Source organism: Nanorana parkeri, unplaced genomic scaffold (genome assembly GCF_000935625.1).
Source record: "Nanorana parkeri isolate BGI_ZX_2015 unplaced genomic scaffold, ASM93562v1 scaffold238, whole genome shotgun sequence".
Taxonomy (NCBI): Eukaryota; Metazoa; Chordata; class Amphibia; order Anura; family Dicroglossidae; genus Nanorana; species Nanorana parkeri.
The window spans coordinates 832,914-854,447 of NW_017306506.1; the positions used below are offsets into that span (position 1 = coordinate 832,914).

General features: G+C 42.7%; 1 protein-coding gene and 1 long non-coding RNA gene across 2 annotated transcripts in view; one reads left to right on the top strand and one right to left on the bottom strand.

Moving 5' to 3' along the window:
- The window catches only part of LOC108787033, a 7,928-nt gene extending 7,525 nt beyond the window's left edge, over window positions 1-403 (bottom strand). The window contains exon 1 of the long non-coding RNA XR_001941240.1: window positions 393-403. This is a non-coding gene — a long non-coding RNA (uncharacterized LOC108787033). The remainder of the gene's footprint in view (window positions 1-392) is intronic.
- Window positions 404-10,474: 10,071 nt separating this feature from the next.
- THSD1 (thrombospondin type 1 domain containing 1) overlaps window positions 10,475-21,534 on the top strand; it is a 14,461-nt gene continuing 3,401 nt past the window's right edge. The window contains exons 1-3 of the mRNA XM_018556449.1: window positions 10,475-10,548; window positions 15,375-16,334; window positions 18,161-18,319. Of these exons, the coding sequence (XP_018411951.1) occupies window positions 10,491-10,548; window positions 15,375-16,334; window positions 18,161-18,319 (1,177 nt within the window). The 5' untranslated portion in view covers window positions 10,475-10,490. The remainder of the gene's footprint in view (window positions 10,549-15,374; window positions 16,335-18,160; window positions 18,320-21,534) is intronic.

A 21,534-nucleotide genomic window follows, 5' to 3' on the forward strand; every position in this document is an offset into this window, starting at 1 on the left:
TTAGGAGATGTGTAAAAATAAAAGGGGGGGGGGGGGGGGACTTTTTTTTTTAACTTTAATGTCACTTTAACCCTACTTAGCAGTTTGGGATGGATTGGAACACTTGTTGCAAGGCAGGTCATCTCATCCAGCATCAGTACCTGACCACACAAATGCTGTTTTGGCAGAATGGGCAAAAACTTCCATAGACAAGCCAACATCTTGTGTAAGATCTTCCCTGAAGAGGGGAGGCTGCAAAGGGAGGGGCCAACTCCATATTAATGCCCATGGTTTATGAAACACATTGGTGTGATATCAGGTGTTAAGAAACTTTTGACAATATAGTGTACCTGTCCTGCATGGAGATCCTACAGCACCAAAGTATTACATCCAACCTATACGAGTCTTAAAACCACTTCAAGGTGATAGGTGGCACTTTCTATGTTTCTTGTGGTCACAAGACACTGTTGTAGAGCCAATCTCAAACCCCTGAGCAACAGAAGTACATAGCAGGTAAGCCATGCTTACTGTGGATCACAAGGTTAACTTTTTAGTTATGACTGGAGCAGGGCCGTCTTTAACGCAGGGCAAAAGGGGCAGTTGCCCAGGGCCCACTCATTGTTGTAGGGTCCAAAGCAGCTGCCCCTTGAGCAGGTCCCGCGCTGCAAAACTCCTACCTCTGGCCCTACATCTCAGCAATGACAGCAGAGCGCTGGATGATCGCAGAGCTGGTCACACGGAGAGAAGAGCTGGGTGGATGGCCTCCCCTCCCATGCTGTGTGTATGTGTGTGCTGGAGGAGGAGGCTCTGCTATGACCTGGACTCCGATGTTCACTGGCCTTTGCACCTGGATGGGGGCGAGGCAGCCTGCTGGGTGAGGGGACTACAGCCTGAATCAGGGCACCATAAACAGTGTGTGTCTGACGGGGAGACCCTGCATGTCTGTACTGGCTGCTGCATGTGTGTTTTAGGGAACACTAAACGTCCAGAGAGAGGGGTCACTATGCATCTTGTCTGCATCTGATGCGGGTCACTACATGCTTTCCATGTACATATGATGGGGAACACTACACGTTACACGTCATTGCTAGCGTAAGGCTGCATAGACAGTTGTCTGAGGGCACCGGGGGGTGGGGGGAAAGAGGGGGTGAAAAAAATGCACCTTCACCTATGTACACAATAATCCTTGCACCAGCCCTCCCCTTGAGCCCACAAAAGATACACCAGCGCCACTCTTATGTTTATTGTGCGATCAGTATTGCATAGTGTTGCTCCGTCCCTGTCGTATAGCCATATGCATGAGCGAAATTGCATGTCGGAGGCGGGTAGGGGGTGTTTTGTGTGTGTGTGTGACAATCAGTATTAAAGACGGCCCTGGACTGGAGTATACCTTTATATGCCTCCAAATTATCTACTTCATACAAAGTTCTGAGATTACAATCTAGCATGTAATTGGAAGCAATGGTTGCTGTTGTTTGCAGATTTCAGAGCGGAGAGATCAAAACAGTATGAGTTGAGTACACAAAAACTCAAAGGCTTTACTCATTTTTCACCACCACAACCTAACTATTCTCATAGAATTTCTACACCCAACCTACACAAGAGCAGAAGATATGAAAACATCCAAATTATTGTAGCACACTCTATAACAACCACATTTCCCTAGAGAGACTTTAGGTGACTTTGGGATTCTTTCCTGCTATTTGATGATTCATTATCCAGGAAAATAAGACATTCCCTTATGTTACTTTATTTTAACTGAGATATCAACTTCTTGTATGTGGGAAGACCATAGTTTTTTTGAGAAGAAAAAAATCATGCACATTGAAAATCAAGTCCTCCCCTGCCAACTGGTGTATGTGCATTATGTGTTATTAACACATAATGGATCGGAAGGTCCATCGAGACCTTCCGATCCAAGGAGTGGGGAAACAAAGGAGCGAAATTGTCCTTCCGACAACCATTCCCCAGGGCCTGGGTCAGGGCGGGCCACCCCTGCCAGAGGCTGAGCCTGTAATGCTGAGAGCACTCTGCGATGGGAAGCCTTTGTCCATCTGCCGAAGGAAGATCCAGTTAGGGCCGGGGGAAAGCTGGGTTCCCAAATAAAGGGGTCATCGAGCCAATGTAGGCCGACATGGAGTGTTTAGAGACATATCGGTCCCACAGCTTCAAGGCATGGGCTGTCAATTGGGGCATGGAGGGGTGTACCGGCCTGGATCTAGGGGGCACCCACGGTAGCGCCTGTAGATCACTCCCCGCGAGGGTCTCCTCCAGTCTGACCCATTGTTTCTCCTCACCCTTGTGAAACCAGTCCACTATGCGAGTCAGTACGGCAGAGGCGTGGTAGAGAAAGATATCCGGTGCGCTCGCCCCCCCTTTGCGTTTCGGGAGGGCCAGCGGCCGATAGCTAAGGCGTGGATGCGTAGTGCCCCAGACCATGCGTAGTGCAAACTGACCACACCAGTATGGATATACCTCCAAGCTTGATGTGGTCAGCAATATACAGAAAAATGCAGAACTGTCCACATCACCAGCTATTTCTAATTACATGGGACTGTATTGGTAAAATAGCAAAATGGCACAAACACTTTATTAATAAAGGAATGCATTCATGCATTAACAGTTTTAAGCTTTACACATACTGTAATTATGGCATTTTTGGAAGGTGACCAGCAATGGTGGCCCCCATACTCCTCTAATGACAGCTGTACTTTAAACACCCTTTTTGTGACTTGTGTCTGGGTGATTTTAATATCCTCTGGCAGGATGAATGAATCAAAACTTTTTAGTTCGTCATCATTAGCAATGTTTTCTTCTAACTGCCTAACCTCATGATTGGTGTGCATTTTTCTGATTGATTATTATGTTTTTTTCATCGTTTTGTTCTATTGTAAAAACTCTTTAAATAATAAGTGAAAAATAAAAGTGAAAGATATTATGAAAAAGGAAGGACCAGCTCATGCCTGGAGGTCCATCCCCTTGGTGGGAGAACTGGAATTTCAGCTACTGCAAGATAATTAACAGATATTTATAAAGAATGCAATGACTGACTCCTTAGAAGGCTGGTCTGCCTTTCAGACAAATATCATGTGATAAGGCAAGTCAGGGCACACACATCATTATTGTAAACCAACAAAAAAAAGATAGATAGATAGATGATAGATAGATAGATAGATAGATAGATAGATAGATAGATAGATAGATAGATAGATAGATAGATAGATGATAGATGTTGGACTCCCCTTTGTCAGAACTGGCTTCTTCATGGCATAGATTCAGCAAGGTACTAGGAACATTCCTTAGAGAATTTGGTCCATATTGACATGATAGCATCACGCAGTTGCTGCAGATTTGTCAGCTGCACATCCATGATGCGATTCTCCCATTCCACCACATCCCAAAGATGCTCTATTGGATTGAGTTCTGGTGACTGTGGAGGCCATTTGAGTACAGTGAACTCATCATGTTCAAGAAACCAGTTTGAGATTATTTTAGCCTTATGTAGTAGCCATCATAAAGGGATGAACATGACCTGCAACAATACTCAGACAGGCTGTGGCATTAAAACGATGTTTAATTGGTACTAAGTGGACCAAAGTATGCAGGATGGATCAATGCTTTCGTGCTGTTTATGCCGAATTCTGACCCGGCCATCGGAATGTCGCAGAAGAAATCAAGACCAATCAGACCAGGCAATGTTTTTCCAATCTTCTATTGTCCAATTTTGGTGAGCGTGTGCAAATTGTCGCCTCCGTTTCCTGCCCTTAGCTGACAGGAGTGGCACCTGTTGTGGTCTTCTCCTGCTACTGTAGCCCATCTTCTTCAAGGTTCGATGTGTTGTGTGTTCAGAGATGGTCTTCTGCATACCTCGGATGTAACTAGTGGTTACTTGAGTTATTTGTTGCCTTTCTATCAGCTAGAACCAGTCTGGTCATTCTCCTCTGACCTCTGACATTTTCACCCAGAGAACTGCCCTCACTGGATATTTTAGCTTTTTCGGACCATTCTCTGTAAACCCTAGAAATTTGGGAGAAAATTCCAGTAGATCAGCAGTTTCTGAAATACTCAGACCAGCCCGTCTGGCACCAACAACCATGCAACATTTTTTTAAGGCATGCCAGCCATCAAGGTTGTCAGTGTGCTTATTTCAGCTCTCAACCAAACTTTCAAGCCTTCAAATGGCTGGTGTCATAGCTGATCACATGTGCAGCACCATGGCAACTGCAATCTATATAGAGGCTAAGATGGCACCTTCCACTCTAAAGTTACAGAATATTTACAATACGGAGAAACAACCGTGAATGACAGCTCCCATCCCCAGAGCTGAATGTAAACAAAGGGGTGGGGATGCTGGCTGATGTCATTGACCAAATATGGCCATGGCCGTATTTAATCAGTGATGTCAGCCAGTATCCCAACCCCTTTATTTTAGTTGTTATTGAGCCGACAGATGAATGGGGTGGGGATGTGTCACTGGTTGCTAGGACATGTCCTGTAATGATGTAGGGGCCAGAGGGAAGAACCAAAGAGCACAGTTTGGGCCTGGCATCTGACACACCCAGAATTGTTGGATGTGAAAAGAACATTGCTCTGCGTACTTGTCCGTGCCTAAAAAATCACAGGATCAGCATGACAGATCACTTTCTAACATTTACAGGAGCGGTTGGCAATGGCAGTCTCCATATCTCCCTTGCAGAGTTCTACTTTAATGACTATTGAAAGCTCAGTTAGCCTTGTAGAGATTCTCTTCATTTAGGTCAGACCTGATCCCTAGACTTGCACTGAGAGAGCAGCAGAGTCATTGGGCAGTACTACTAAAGATAGAGTGGAGAAGGTTCAGAGCTCTTGTCTGTGGAGATTCACTCTCTCTATTTGTCACCTAGAAAGAAAATGATGGGAAATCTAAAATGTTGTCACTGGAGCAGGAGATAAAAGAAAATCAACCAATGGGGACACCCGTTCTGGAGACAACTGTGCAAGGGTAAATTTCCACTCACTTCCTGTTGTGCCTCTGGGACAGGAAATAAGGAAACCTTACCAGTATAACACATACAGGAAAAGAAAACAACCTGATTTACATTTAAAACAATTCCATACCCTATCCATAGTAAAAAATAAAAAAGAGATTGTGGCTATGCTAAAACATTCCATTATTAACATTATTTACATTAAACTCATCCGATTCATGAATACAGTATATCTATAAAAAGTAGGGATGCACCAATACAATTTTTTCCAGACCGTGTACAAGTACCGATACTTTTCCTCAAGTACTCGCCGATACCAATTACCAATACCTTTTTTAGTGTCATGTGACAGCTTTTCTAAAACAATACAGACTAATGGTTTTAGGACAATGGTGGAGCGCCAGGGCCTGGTCGCAGCTGCGACCTCGGCAACCCTGGTAGTTCTGCCATTGACTCCAAGCTGTAGAAGAACTACAAATCCCAGCAATACATTATACAGCAATGTGGAATAATACCATCAGCTATACATTATACAGCAATGCGGAATAATACCATCAGCTATAGAGAACTACAAATCCCAGCAATACATTATAAAGCAATGCAGAATACCACCAACTAGAGAGGACTACAAATCCCAGCAATATGTTATACAGCAACACAGAATACCACCAGTTATAGAGGACTACAAATGACAGAAATACATTATACAGCAATGCAGAATACCACCAGCTATAGAAGACTACACATCCCAACAATACATTGTACAGCAATGCAGAATACACCCAGCTATAGAGGACTACAAATGACAGCAATACATTATACAGCAATGCAGAATACCACCAGCTATAGAAGACTACAAATCCCAACAATACATTGTACAGCAATGCAGAATACACCCAGCTATAGAGGACTACAAATGACAGCAATACATTATACAGCAATGCAGAATAATATGTTGCTATGCACCCTGTGCTGCTTGGGCAGAGGGTCCCCCAAGGATTGCGGGGGTCTCAGGAGAGGCCTGGAGGGTCTTGTGAGGTGGAGATGTGCGGGTGGCAAAAGTGCTGTAAGCAGATGCCATATGGTTCCTAAAAGGCTGCCGAGATCCCCAGCAAGCAGGGGACCTAGGGCAGCTGTTTCCATTTGAAAATGTAAAGTGCCGGTATTGGTTTTTAGCATTTTAGTATTAGTATGAGTACTTGTGAAAATGCCCAGTATCGGCACTAATACCGACACTGGTATCAGTGCATTCCTGATAAAAATAGCATAGTTTAAATCAAGCCAGATGGTGACCTACATTTCTCTACTGCAGGTGAGCAATAGAGGGTGATCACTTCCCCGCCCCAGCCTGTGTACATGCTGTCCTGATTGGCCTCCTTTTCCTAGTCTGAGTTCTTCTGTACAAGGGATTACAAAGGGCTGATACCAAATCAAATTCAGGTACTTAGACTACCTGCATTTAAACATGCATTTAATTATTTTCCATGAACACATGCTATGTTACTATATGTTTTGTCTGGAGTTCAGCTTTATGTGACTGAGACCTCAATCTCTATATATGAAAAGACTTAATTTTGAAAAAGCGATCAACGACACATCAATGGTGTTTCATAATGAAGCCAAAGTTAGCAGAATGCTGCAGGTCAGCCAGTAGAAATCTGTGTTGTTTCCTGACTTCACATCCTGGTGGGATGAAGCTGTATGGATGAGACAATATCCCACCACACAATGGGAACACATACTGTATGTTCTGTTCAGTTCCCCTTTGCCTTAGTTGTGATAGAGGCAGCTAGGGGAGTAGTCCATCCATTTCCCTCTCCACCCTTCCTTCAGGGAGGAGATTGTATTAGCTGCAGCTTGTCTGGGGAGACTTGTGAACCAAACCTTCCTACTTACACCAGCAGAGCTGCAGCCAAACTCCTTCCAGGGAGATGCGTACCCTTCTATCATCTACAGGACCAGCATGGCACCGGGTGATTGTGGGGACTGAGGAGTCAGGACGCAGAATGACATCTGACGGCAGTGGGATGCAGCAAGACCTCCTTATTGGCTGATACAATGCAGCGTGCAGGTAAGAATCTTAACAGAGGTATGACAAGTGAAGGCTTGCTCATTCATCACTTCCAATATTATTCATATCCTTGCCTGATTTTTGCATTTGTTAGGGAGAGAACAGGTATTTTTAAGATGCAGAACCTTATTTAAAGTGTATCTAAAGCCAATTTTTTAAACAACTTAGGAAAATGTTTCAAGTGGTGAGAACCCTTGTCAGATTTTTTAGTGCCGCCTGGGAAGAATTATTCTCTCTATTTGTCCTTGGTTTTGACCAATGTCATCGTGATGAAAGTGATGGGAAATCCAAAATTTGGAGTTGTCACCTAAAACAGCAGTAGATGGGAAATCTTCCAATGGGGATAGGTGACAACTATCTGTCAAAATGCCAGTTCCATCACTTTGGGGAAATTTCCTCTCACTTCCTTTTGTGTCTATAGGACAGTGAAGGGAAATCCCCTAGAGATGACAAAACAAACCTGATGGGGGTGTTAACCCGTCAACCAATGCTTTAAAAATGAGGCTTTAGTAATAAAACAAAATATCTATGTATATATTAGGGGTGCACGCGTACTAGTGCCAACACTTTTCCTCAAGTACTTGCTAATACCAATTACGATACCTTTTTTTTTTAGTGTCATGTGACAGTTTTTCTAAAACAATATAGACTAACGATTTTAGGACAGTGGTGGAGCACCAGTGACTGGTCCCAGCTGTAAACGTTGCCCCCCATGGTAGTTCTGCCACTGACTGCAAGCTGTAGAGGGACTACTAATCTCGGCAATACGTAATACAGCAATGCAAAATACCACCAGCTATAGAGGACTACAAATCCCAGCAATACATTATACAGCAATGCAGAATGCCACCAGCTATAGAGGACTACAAAGCCCAGCAATAATTTATACAGCAATGCCGAATACCACCAGCTATAGTGGACTACAAATCCCAGCAATACATTATACAGCAATGCAGAATGCCACCAGCTATAGAGGACTACAAATCCCAGCAAAACCATTATAGAGCAATGCAGAATGCCACCAGCTATAGAGGACTTCAAATATCAGCAATACATTATACAGCAATGCAGAATACCACTGCCTTTAGAGGACACATATCCCAGCAATACATTATACAGCAATGCAGAAAAATACCATCAGCTATAGAGGGCTACAAATCCCAGCAATACATTTAACAGCAATGCAGAATAATAGTAAATTAATTTGCTACATACTCTGTGTTGACGCTCTGCTTCAGGGTGCCGGCCTGATGTCTCGAGCGGAGGGTCTCAGGAGGGGTGCGGAGGGTCTCAGCAGGGTGTGTGTATCTATGTATGTGTGTATATATATAACCAACTAGTGTTCATTCACACCTATGCTCCCTGGCTCCATCTAGTGGCCAGAATGCAGTGTGAAGCGGCAAAATTCAAATGAAAAATCGACTTTTGGTGTACTGAAGAGTGTAAATGGAAATCGGGAATCGAAATCTGAGCAGTGTATGGCCAGCTTAACTTTACTAGTCAAGATCAGAGGCTGCTAAGTCAAGTTATTAATTCTCAATAGAGAGATTTCTGTTGCTGACTCTCTGTTACTACTGTTCATTAAGTACATTTACTAAATATATTGTTGTCATGTTTATACGTTTTTAAAACTGTTTTCATGGTGCCTATAGATCACAGCGTGGATTCATTGATGGCGGACGCGATGTGAGTTGTGTGACAAGATGTATAGGTGAGCCACTCTGTAATTAAAATGCCTGCAGTCACAGTGTTATAGGCATTTCATTGTCATGTAGTGTGGAAAGGACATTTCTGGTCTGAGTGAAAGGTGTGCCTCTATTGAAGCTTTAGTACCATGAAAACATTTGCTTTTTTACACTGTATCTGATATTATGTGCACAATTTGTCCAAATTCAAGTTTAGCTTTCTAATCATTTCTACCGGTAACATTTCATATGCATTTTTCATAAACATAATAAAGAGAGAACTGCGGGTAAAACCAATAATTTATAAAAATCAATTCTACATGTTGGCCCACTGTAACCCCGGTATAATTCTGCATCTTTATTCTTTGAATTGTGTTAGAAGAGTGCAAAATGGAACATTGAAATAATAAAGTTTATCAAACCCAAAATCAGAATTTCATATATTGCATAACACACTTCTTGTCTTAGGGTGACTCCACACTATTGAGCAGCAATGGAGCCACCCTTGGACAGCAGCATTGTCACCATGCACGGTGGGTAGTATTTAGGGATGCACCGATACCGGTATTTCGGTATCAAGTACAAGTACCAATATTTTTTACCGGTACTCACTAATACCAAATACCGATACCGGAAGTCCCATTAAGGAAGCCAGGCGGCGGTAATGACTCGCCACCTGGCTTCCTGATTAGCCAGGAAGCTGTGCGCCATTGAAAGACTCGCCACCCGGCTTCCCGATCAGCAGGGAAGTCGTCCCCATGCTTCTCATCACTAAGTGACGAGAAAGCATGGAGCTGGCTTTCTGGCCAATCAGAAAGCCAGGCAGCGAGTCATTACACGCTGCCCGGCTTCCTGATACCGGATGTATTGGGCTAGGCATTGGAGCATTTGGGCAAGTATGAGACTCACCCAAATACTCGGCATCAGTATCAGTGCATCCCTAATAGTATTGGGTGGACTAGAAGATTTAGATGGACTTGACTAACAAATTAAATCTGAATTCCAGATAACATCTTTAAGCAGAGACAGCAACAGTTTATTTTTTCTTTTGGGATAAAGATTTAGCACACATTAATAAAAGCTGACCATTGTAAGCACCCCTGCAGTGTTATATGGTTTGTCTCAACCCTCTATCTGCCACTTTTGCTGGACAGCTTGGTCTGTTAAAGGAGCCTGTCAAGCGTTTTTGCAAGCGTTTTGCCGTGCATTTTTCGGTTTCTGCTGTCCTAGCTCTTGCACTCTTGCATAACAAACTCGCAAAAAAACGCTTAAAAAGTATGAAAACACTGGTATTGCACGTTTCCAGGCATTGCCATTGAAGTCTATGTGGCCAAAAGTGCAGGAATATGCAGAAAGGTAGCATGTGTGCTTTTTCCAATGACAGCTGTTTTGCTACAGGCGATATAACTCTCATGTGTGAACAGGGGCACTGGAAAACAATGGGATTCCTTGTGTTCAGCGTTTTGTAGCTCCAAGCTTTTAGCTATAAAATGCCTAAGTGGGACTAAGTATTGGGAAGATGATATTTTACTCTCCCAACACTTCTCCTTTACCAAACACATAAGGTGCTTTTAATTGGATCTTCACATGGAAAGTGATTCTTATTAATTTCAGTAGTTGTCCTGCAATCACTAAGAGAGCTGAGAGCCACTAATGGGTAATGATTGAGTTATGTGTAAAGATCAGAATGGTTTGCTCACATGTGTGTTTATGTAGTTAACAGGTCCGATGGTTACTGTCTATGATATATGATTTCAGCTGACCATGGACTGATCTACACTCAACAGAATGAGACAATCACTGCGCTCTTCCACCTACATATCATTGCTTGTTCTGTGGGGTTGTGGTAAGTGACATGTCTCTAATATCTCTCTCATTTATTAATTCTTTCTAAATAAGAACTTTCTTTTTTGGTTAATATGTTTTTATTTCAATATACATAAAAATACATACCTGTAAACATTCTTCAGAGTATAAACATACAACATAACTTTATCCCATATATAACTTAACTATGTATCTCTCCATATAAAAAAAAAATTCTACGTTGCTTTACTATCATCGAAGCAATAATCATTCATTTTATATCACCTAACCTCATATTCTCCATTACTTCTCATATATACACTTCTCCCATGTATTCATATTCACATCATCTTCTGGAGAAAGAGGGGGAAATATACATACCAAGTGAATCCGGGTAACCCCTTCCTTATTGGTACCCCCCATGTTTTAATGCTTTAATTTATCTTCGTGGATATTATCACCCATCTGTGTACTGTCTCCTATATGTGTGTTCTATTTTAATATATTGATTCCCCTTTGTTCCCTAACCCCTCCCCCCCACTACACCCCCTAACTTCCTGTTAACCTGTGTTCAGCAAATCTAGAATGTATTTCCTATGTCTAAGTTTCCAGCCTAAAATATGTTTACATAACCCAGTGAGATAATACATGTAAATTACCCCCCCATGCAGTGGCGTAACAATCACCATAGGACCCAGGCAGCCGCTATGGGGCCCGAGGCACGGCGGGGCCCGGCCAGGACATGTCCCTGATGCCATACGGGCCGCCTGGGTCGCTATGGCATCTTGCTCGGACAGCCAGGCTGCTGGCTGTCACTGGCGGCCGTGAGGAGGTGACAACCAGCAGCTTTGCAGGAGGTGGCTGGGCCCGTCATCGGCAGTGATTGAGGAGGCGGGGACAGAGCCTACCATAGAGAGTCTATGGTGGGCTCTGCAGGGTCACCCTTAGGTGGGCTGTTTGGGTTAAATCACAGGGCCCCATACAAAATTTTGCTATGGGGCCCTGTGATTTCTAGTTACGCCCCTGCCCCCATGTCCTAAGACCATCTTGTCCTCTATTAAACCTTTCTTTGTATAAACTCCTCACCCTACTGTGTAGTCCAGGGGCGCCCACAGTTTTTCGTCTGGAGATCTGCTTTTCAAATGACGAGCTCAATGAGATCTACCAACGAAAAAACACCTGCATTCGGGGGTGGGAGGGGGCGTGACAGTGCATTGAGGTCAATGGCACCGCAGCCACGCTCCCAGTGCAATCGCCCGCACCCAGAATACAGGCAGATTAGTGTTGCATGCACTATTTTTGCAGATAATGTGCATTAATGTGCCTGCGTTCCGGGTGCGGGCGATCACGCTTAACTCTCTCCTACCCGTCTGCGGCGTCTGACACATTCAGCCGCACGACCACAGCGTGAGTACAGGACACAGGTCAGTGAGCCGATCGCGATCTACCAGTGTTTGCTTTGCGATCTACTGGTAGATCGCTATCTACCTAATGGGCACCCCTGGTGTAGACTATCCTATATATGTGTTCTGCTTTAAAGTGTTATTTCCCCTTTATTTCCTATAATAATATCCCCCCTAGAATTAATTTACAAAAACCCAGTGACAACTACCCCATAAACCATTTTACTCATCTAAATTTATATCTTGAATCCCCCTCAGTCTCCCCTTTCTCACGCATGATATTATCATTCTTCACCTTACATTCAAACATACAGGTCAAATACATATATGATCTAATAAGAAAATAAATCTAAGTATTATTTGTTTCTTTGTACCTCTCTGGTATCCCTTCCTTTCCTCTGTATCTTTCTTACCAATTTACTAAATACCTCTATCTTTCTGTATATTTCCCATTTTTCCCATATATTCTCGTATTTATCTTTCTTGTCGATGTCCTTTGCGCTCAGTTCCTCTATAAATCTTATTTCTTCCAGCGTAGTCTCCCAACTCTCTAATAAAGCTGGGATCACTGATTTCCAACCCCGTGATATATTGACTCTCGCTGCAGCCAGTACAAAACTTAAGATATCTGTCTTTATCTTTTGTATGGGGCCAGGAATTAATGATAGCGATTGAGGGGTCGTTCTCCATACTTAAGTTCCCTATGGAGCGGTATACTTCAAATATTGACTCCCAAAATACCTGTACTCTGGGGCAGCTCCACCAGATATGTAGGCACGTTTCCTCCTCTATCCTACATCTCCAACATCTATCCGACTCTCCAGGATTCATATGTTTAATTCCTTCTGGGCATCTATACCATCGTGACAATATTTTGAAGTTTTTTTCCTGGTAAAATGAGGATTTGACAGAACTATGCGTCATAGTAAATATTCTTCCCCACTCTTTCTCTGAGATCTCCCTCCTCAAATCCTGTTCCCATCTCTTCATGTATTTTGTATGACATTTGGCTTCTTCTTCTCTCAACAGACCATAGAACTGTGATAATGCATGTTAAATTTTTGTTTCCCTCAAGCATAATTTCTCAAACAGAGTAAACAAACAAACAGTAAAGGTCTGTTCAGGGATTTGCAGGTCCTGAGATATCTAATATAATCCGCTAACTGCATTGCCTTCATCCATAACTTTCCGTTGTTTTGGCTCTCCGGTCTAAGCTCTGGTTTTAATTCATCTTTACCTTTCTCTAAAACCTGCCATATCTGTGCATGAGAAAAATTCTCAATATTCAAGAAAGAGGCCACCTGCGTACCCGGTGGGAATTGTGGATTTCCAGCAATGGGAGTCATGGGGCCTGGTATGGAAGATAAGTTATATTTATCAACAATTCTATCCCAGATTCTTAGCACAGGTTTAACTAAATATGGTAGAGTGGTCATGAGTGGCCTGTCCTCTGGTGCCAACCATGGGATAATCTTCAATGGTGTAGGGGTAATATTTGTCTCTAAATTTACTCCCCCCTTGACTTGGCTGCTATAAGAATAAGAACTTTCTGAGATGGCGCTGGAAGATTCTGACCTTCAGTATAGAATGAAAGATGGTGATGAACTGAGTACCAAAGTCTAAACCCAAATTGCCTGTTGTATGCAAATACAGGCAAATGTATACTATACATACATATGATATGAGGTCTGTCATGATCATTTTTAAGGACACTTTCTGTTGAATGTGTGTTTACTGGCTTTTGTTTTTTTTAATTCCTAAAGCTGAATCCCAGCAATTATAAAAGGCACACATTAGTGAAACTCTGTATTCATGTATACATCGTTATATGTATTTTTAAAAATGCAAGCAGCAGAAGTACCTGAACTTGACTTAGGGCCGGTGCACACCTAGGTGATTTATCGCGCGGTTTGAGTTGCGTGATATCGCGCAAAACACAGATGTGCATTGAAGTCAAGGAGGCTGCTCACATCTTTGCGGTTTGTCACGCGAAAAGGTGCAGGAGCTATTTGCGGGCGGTTATCTCACGGATTGGGTCCCATAGACATGTCTAAGCATTCAAAAACGCATGACAACTGCGCGGTTTACAATATGAACAGTCGCTTGATCGTAAACGTGTGACAACCGCGTGAAAATAGCTCGGCATCTGAATCGCCTAGGTGTGAACCTAGCCTCAGCATTATCAACCACTTGCAGTTTACAGTATAGTCTGTACAGCAGAGCTCATTGAGGGGAGAGAGAAGCAGCAGAAGGTGTCAAAAAGATGAAGTGCTGTAGTGTTAAAAGGCATGCCGATAGGAAGAGTGACATAGAGATGTGCTCAACTGTGTGATACTTTTCCTATTATTTTCCAGTAGCAGGGTGGAGGTGAGCAAAAGTGGAACCATAGCATAGAAAGATAAGGTCACCTACCCTGTTAGACAAGGCTGTGTGGACACAGAAACAAATCATTTGACAGGTTCTAATAGGTTCCCATGTAACATCTAACTCTTTCCTGGAGTTCAGCTTTGAAGGACTTTTTCACCTCAGTCAGTAAAGGGAGGGCTAAGCTACAAGGATCTTACCCATCACATTTCAGTTCATTTCAATGTGTCAGAGGATTCAGCTCCCCCACTATGCTGGGAACAGGAGCCACACTTTCACAAAGGGCCTGCAAAGACATCAGCAGGTAAAATCTGTTATTTGCATATAACTTCTTTAAACACCATTAAATCTGTAGAGACAAAACCTCATTCATAACAACGAATTTAAACCACAATGGTATTGATGTTTACTATTGGGCTGCTGGAGAGGGGGTCCCCTCTGTGTTACCACAAAGAGAAATAAGAAGCAAAACATGTCTGAATCTGGGGTAACCTTTGATTTAAGTGATCAACAATTCATATTGTTTGGTTGGTGACTATAATTTAATCGTCAACCTGAGTACGGTACTTATGTAGGATGAAGGTACATTGCAGTCAGCATGCTATAGATGTACTGTAAATTGGAAGATAGTCTGTCTATGAGTATACAGGTTTAAAGGAACGTATTCTCACAGAGCCTTATTCAGAGATTATGCTGACCGAGTCATAAGTGAATACTAGAATTTTTGGGTCCAGGCTCTAGTCCGTATATTATTTACCATGTTACAATGCTATTACTGAAAGATTATGAATGAAATGTTCCACTGCAGTTAGTATATTTCCCACATTTTAACACTACCATTAGACTGCATAGCGAAAGAAGATACTTTTAGGTTATTAGACCTACAAAGAACTGTCTTACCATTCTTGGTGGACCCTTTGGACACAGGCACCAGTTCCATTGGTGAAGATGTTATTTATATGCAACAAGGGCTTGTTGGATTTCAATAAAGTCTTAGACACCAAGGACTGCTCTGGGCCCTCAAATGTCTTTGACATATTCGTTTGTCATAAGTTGTCCTGCCTTTTCTAATCATCTTGTTTTGTTTTTTTAATTTTAGCTTTCAGTAACCTCCTGCTTAAAGAAACCCACCACATAGCCTTTAGCAAATCTTCAATCCACATTGAATTTAATATCAGAGATAATTCCAGCATATCAAGAAATGCTACAGTAACTCTGCTGGACGTTAAGAACAACCAGATAGTTACAAGTAAAGAACTTCCTGCAAACATATCACATGGTATTTTGGAATATGAGTGCTTCTATTTCACATCGGCTGGTCTATATCAGTTTCAAATGAGCCTGGAGAGAAATAATGACAGCGCTGTTCACATCAGCAGCAGCTTCCTGAACGTAACTTGGCCAGTGTTTCACATGGATCTGAACAGAACTTCAAAGGATATGCAGAGATCCTTCCAGGTTGGGGTCTTTACCAATGAAAAGCTTTGCTCAGGGTTTTCTGGTCAGGAGGCCAAGATTTTACTAGAGGTTGAGCACACTCAGAACTTTCGAGGGCTGGCAGAACCGAACACCGATCAGTTCATGCAGTACAAGACGTTCAAGGAAATTGCTTTGTCCACATCACAGTGGGTAGAAATTGAATGTGCATCTATTCGCCCAGAAGCCTTCATCACAGTGTCTCTGAAACCAATGGATTCTGAGTCAGTGATTGCCTATATTGGACCCACTGATCTTGTTAAAACCTTCAAATATAAGCTGACCACAGTGACAGAAAAAAAATGTGATTCCTCAATGGCTGTCTACGTTATACCTCCGCCATGTAATTACGTTGAGGGTAAAATGATTGTATACAAAGAGTCTCCTAGAAGCCCGGGAGAAGGTGTCACAACGTTAGCTGAAAATGCTCTACAAAGAGGAGAACGGAACTCTCAGTTCAACTGCACATTGTTTGAGATTGGCAAAAATAAGTATTGCTTTGAGTTCCTGATGTCTTCAAGCAGCAGCCCCAATTTCTCACTTCCAACAGCCAAACAGTGTGTGGAGATTCGGAGAGAAATTGGTACGTCTATGAACCATTTTTTATTTCTTTAAATCATGCCCCTTATTTTCTTGTTCATGTGAACAGAACTGTTATATACTAATTAGTATTATTACATAGTATTTATATAGCGCCAACAGTTTGCGCAGCGCTATACAATATAAGGAAGACATTACAATTCAAGACAAGATGGTAAGGAGGGCCCTGCCCCTGAGGGCTTACAATCTGAAAGAGGAGGGGGAAATGATACATGAGGAGGTAGCTGTGTGGGGATGAATTATTTGAGAATGTGAAGGTTCAGTGGTTAGGTTGAGGTGGGATAGGCTTACTTGAAGAGATGAGTCTTTAGGGAACACCTAAAGGCAGTCAAGGTGGGAGATAGATGGACAGGTTGGGGTAAAGAGTTCCAGAGGATGGGAGAGACTCTAGAGAAGTCCTGGAGGTGAGTATAGGAGGAGTGGACAAGGGAGCTGGAAATCAGGAGGTCAATGGATGAGGGGAGGGGACGGTTAGGGTGATACTTTGAGACAAGGTCTGAGCTATATCCGGGGGCGGAGTTGTGGATGGCTTTATACGTGACTGTTAATATTTTGAATTTTATCCTCTGGGCGAGTGGAAGCCAGTGTAGGTATACCTTAATAGGAGTTAAGGGTCTGTCTGTACATGGATTATTTTTCAGGGCAGCAGCCCATTGTTTAAAGCACTGGCCAAAAAATTAACAGCAATATTTTCCCCTTAAAACATAAACCCAAATATTATAGCAATACAATATGATCCAAAGCTGTCTTCAAACATATCATCCTTTATACAAAAATTACTAATAGGGATTAGTTAGGTCTGCCAGACTCGTGCTGGATAGTGTTCTTCAAGACCTTTAAGAGTCTCCAAGAACAGGCCACTTTCTAGTGATTTGAAGTCCCAAGAGCTAGAAGATCATTAATGGGACCCCATACCCTGTACATTTTACAAGGAAAGCAGAATATTCCATTTTGGGCAAAGTAATGTTACAAATTTTAGTTTTTAATGTATTGTGTTTATACTACACAATGTGCATTCATGTTGATCACACATACAAATCATGAAGGCTAGATTTAACTGGGCTGAGATACAAACACATTTAGCACTTGTGCTTTCCAAGCCCCATTGCCATAGTTTGGAGGTGCGCCTTTTGGTGAGCCTGGGAAAACAGACCTCCATGCCAACTCTGATACATATAGTCTTATTATTTGTCCCACAGTTCCCTGGTTAAAACATATGTATCATCCATGTGGACAGCTCTGGTTTGGTAAGAAACATTTGCATTTCAATGACAGTTACCAGATTTGCTAAACTTAGAACGCTATATAACAGACACAATATGACCTATCTCTTATTATTAAGAAAAAAATAATAGTAATTGAATACTCAGGCAAACAAATGCCCCAGTATCCTGTAAAACCTTTACAGGAAATGCTGTGCGTACCTTCAGTCTGGTCCAGTATTTACCTTCATTCCCATTTCAACAATCCCTCCTCCAACATGGTCCCAGCCAGTTGCTCTTTATACTGTACATGCATCCTGTGGTCCACACACTCCTATGAGATTTGCTGTACTACGACTGAGAGCCGGAGCCCGCCATGAGTACTGCTACCCATATGAATATACTGTATAAGGTGCACATAAAATGTGCAGTATAAAAAAGAGCTGGCCAGGACCACATTGAAGGAAAGATCTCTGGCATGGAGGGTAAGTATGGGACCAGGCTGAGTGCACTCAGGGTAGTGGTTGTGGTGGGGAGGGGGTTATGAAACGAAAACTTCACTAAACCTGCCCTTTAAAGAAAATCTTTGCAACTTTTTCTCTTTTAGAGACGTGGAGTCTGTGGCAGCCATGGAGTTCCTGTAGCACCACCTGTGGGGATGGCCACAGAGAACGGTACAGAACCTGCCTTTCATCACCCTCTATAAAGCCTTCTTGTAGTGGAACATCAAAAGAGACCTCTCTCTGCTCTCTCGAGGACTGCTCAAGTGAGTATCATTATTTTTTTATGACAAGTCAGTCTTGTTCACACCTGTGGTATTTTATGTGCACATCGATGTATAGAAAGTGCAATAAATCTTTAGCACCCTGGAAACAATGGCACCTGAGCCATTTTCCTGAAAGTGGAGAAGGGCATTTGCCCCAGACAGTACTGCAGGCTCACCAATGGGTTTGCATATAACAGAGCTTGGTTTCTGAGGTTATACTGGAACTCATATTCTGTGTCTAAAAAGCCCAGAGGACTCCTTTTAAGAGAGAAGCATCATTTTTCTATTTATGAGCTCAATGAGACCGTACATGTCTGTATAATATGCTGTATAATTTGAACCCTAATCCATCCAGTACAACACATGAGCACAAATAAGGGCCAACAAAGCTGTGGTGTTGCCTTCAAAGAATCTAAAATATTAGAAAGTGTCATTTATTATAAAGTTGGTGGCCCACATTATTTTCCTGTCCAGAAACGAAATGTTCAGTCTGTTTAAAAGTGACATTTTATTTGTAGGTGAGTTATATACTTTAGACCCTTGGTTCTCAACTGGTGGGTTGTGACCCAAAAGTGGGTCGTGACCCTGTGTTCAGTGGGTCCCCGTGTGCCTTCCACTTTTCTAGGTGAGAGGCTCCTTAGCCTCCCCCCAGCGCCATTCAAAATATGCTGCTCGGCGCCGAGTGTCAGCTTGAGGTGGGGTGGGCTCCATCCATAAATGCATTGCTTACAGCTCACTCACCTGTCCTGTAGAGGTGCCTGGACCGGAGTGATTTAACATTCTGTCTTCCGGCACCTCTACCGGGTGTGCAAGGGAGTTGTACAAGCAATGCACATATGGATGGAGCTCCATCACAGCCAAGCAGCCCACACTGGACCCCAGACTGAGGATCCACGCCAGTCTTGTAATTTAGGGTGAATGGGTGGATCTTGATAAAAGGACAAAAATATATTTTTGGGGGGAATGTGTGTGTTTGTGAGATTGTGTCTGTGGTTGTGTGTTTTGAGGGCCCATTCACACTAGTACAGTGCATTAATCGCATAGTCCGTGAGATTAACGCCCTGAACCACGCAATCGCACCTACCGCACTTCTGATGTGAGAAGTGCATTGCATTGCCATTCATTTGAATGGCACCCCAAACACACCTCCCACCCACAGTTCTATTGCCCGCATCGGAACGCGCAGTGCAACTTGGATCACGATTTATTGGCCAAGGACAAATGTGGGTCCTGAGATTACACAGGTTGAGAACCACTGCTTTAGACCTCAGTGCATTGAGTCAACCCTCAGCTTCTTATATTTCTGGTATGCTTCAACAATGAGACCTCATTGCCCTATTCCTGACTTCCTGACCAAAAGAGATTTTTTTTCTGTTTCTGCCCACATGTATGTTTTCTGTACCTCCTGTTGCATTTTCCATAATATCCAGTAGACATGTGCACCAAAAAAAAAATTTGTTTCGTTTCGTTGTGATTTGGATTTTGCGTTATTACGTTTTTCGGGATTCGGGTCCGAAAGTCAATTCGTTTCGGAATTCGGACAAAATTCGTTAGCAGTAATCTGCACAAAATTTCGTTTCTATTTCGTTTCGTTCGTTCGTTGCAGCAAAGTGACATTTGAGAGGGGGAAAAAAAGGCAAAATCGAAAAGTCACATCAAAATGTTCCATTTCCATTCCAATGTTCCATTCATATACCATTGAGAATGGTTTGTTATATTTGTTTCATACATGCAAACAATACCTGATTAATTGATAACCTCCTGTGCTTTCTGCCTGTGCACAAGGAAGGGTTATAGAGGTGAGGGAAAGAAGAAGATGACGAGAGGGCTGTGTTTTTGTAATCCATCAGACGTTAAGTAGGCAGTAGATATGTGCACCAGCAAAAAATTTGTTTAGTTTAGTTTCGTTTTGAAACAAAAAAAAAAAAATTAGTTTAGTTTAGTTTCGTTTTGATTCGGACTTTGCATTATTTTATTTTTCGGATTCGGGTCCGAAATTAAATTAGTTTCGGATTAAATTCGGTGCGGTAGTCCGGCCGAAATTCTTTTATGGACGAAATTCGTTATTGGACAGCAAAATGACATTAGGGGGAAAAAAATGTTTTTGTTTTTTTTTACAGTCTGCAGAAGATGGAAAAAAAAAAAAAGCATGAGGTTCCCCCCCCAATTCATACAGGGGGGGGGGAAACATGGGGTCTCCCCTAACAGTCCTACCAGACCCTTGATCTGAGCACTGGCCCGGCAGGGCAGGAAAGGGGGGGGGCAATCGAGCGCCCCCCCCCTCCCTTCGCCTTACCAGGCCACGTGCCCTCGGCATTGGGAGTGTGTCCCCTTGCCCTTTTTTTTTTTTCATCTTCTGCAGACTGTAAAAAAAAAAAAGTAATTTCCCCCCCCCCCCTAATGTAATTTTGCTGCAACAAAATTCGTCCAATAACGAATTTCGGCCATAAAATAATTTCGGCCGGACTACCGCTAACGAATTTCGGGAAATCGGGAATTCGGATTCGTTTGCATTCGTCTCAGCTGTAATTCGGAAGTCGGATGCATCCGAATCTCCAAATTTCTGAAAATTCGTCCGAAACGAATTTCGGAACGAACCGAATCGCACATGTCCAGTAGGCAGGGCTGACACCACTTGGTTTGGAATTCAGAGCCAAAAATATACTGTGTTGTCATGTAGTGTTTTTAACGGTATATAAAATTGGAAATGTGGATGTAATGCAGATATTTATAAATGCTTTTATTTTATTATCCTATAAGATTTAAAGTGGTATTAAAGTCTCCATCTTTTTACATATATCTACTGCTAGCAAGCAGTAGATATGCCCGAACATTTAAAAAAGGAAAAAAGTGGGCAAATATGTAATAACTTAACTGTGTCTGTGCCGCTTGCTCCTGGATGCAGAACACAGCTTCCCGAACGGTTGTGCAGGAGAGGATGTGTGCAGGCGTATGCGTACTTGAAATCACCGGAGGGGAGAGGAGGAGAGACACAGTGTAAGTGAATGTAAGCAGCTGGGAGCGTGCACGCAGGAAAGACTCCGTGGGACACAGGAAGAAATAGGAGTCTGCACTAGATCAGAGAGCGGCACCAGCACTGGAGGGACTGTTGGAAACTTGTGGAAGGAAGAAGATGTTTGCATCAAGAGGCGTCACATAATGTAAGTACTTACAGCAGCATGGGGGGGGGGGGGAGAGCCTTTCATGTTACTTTG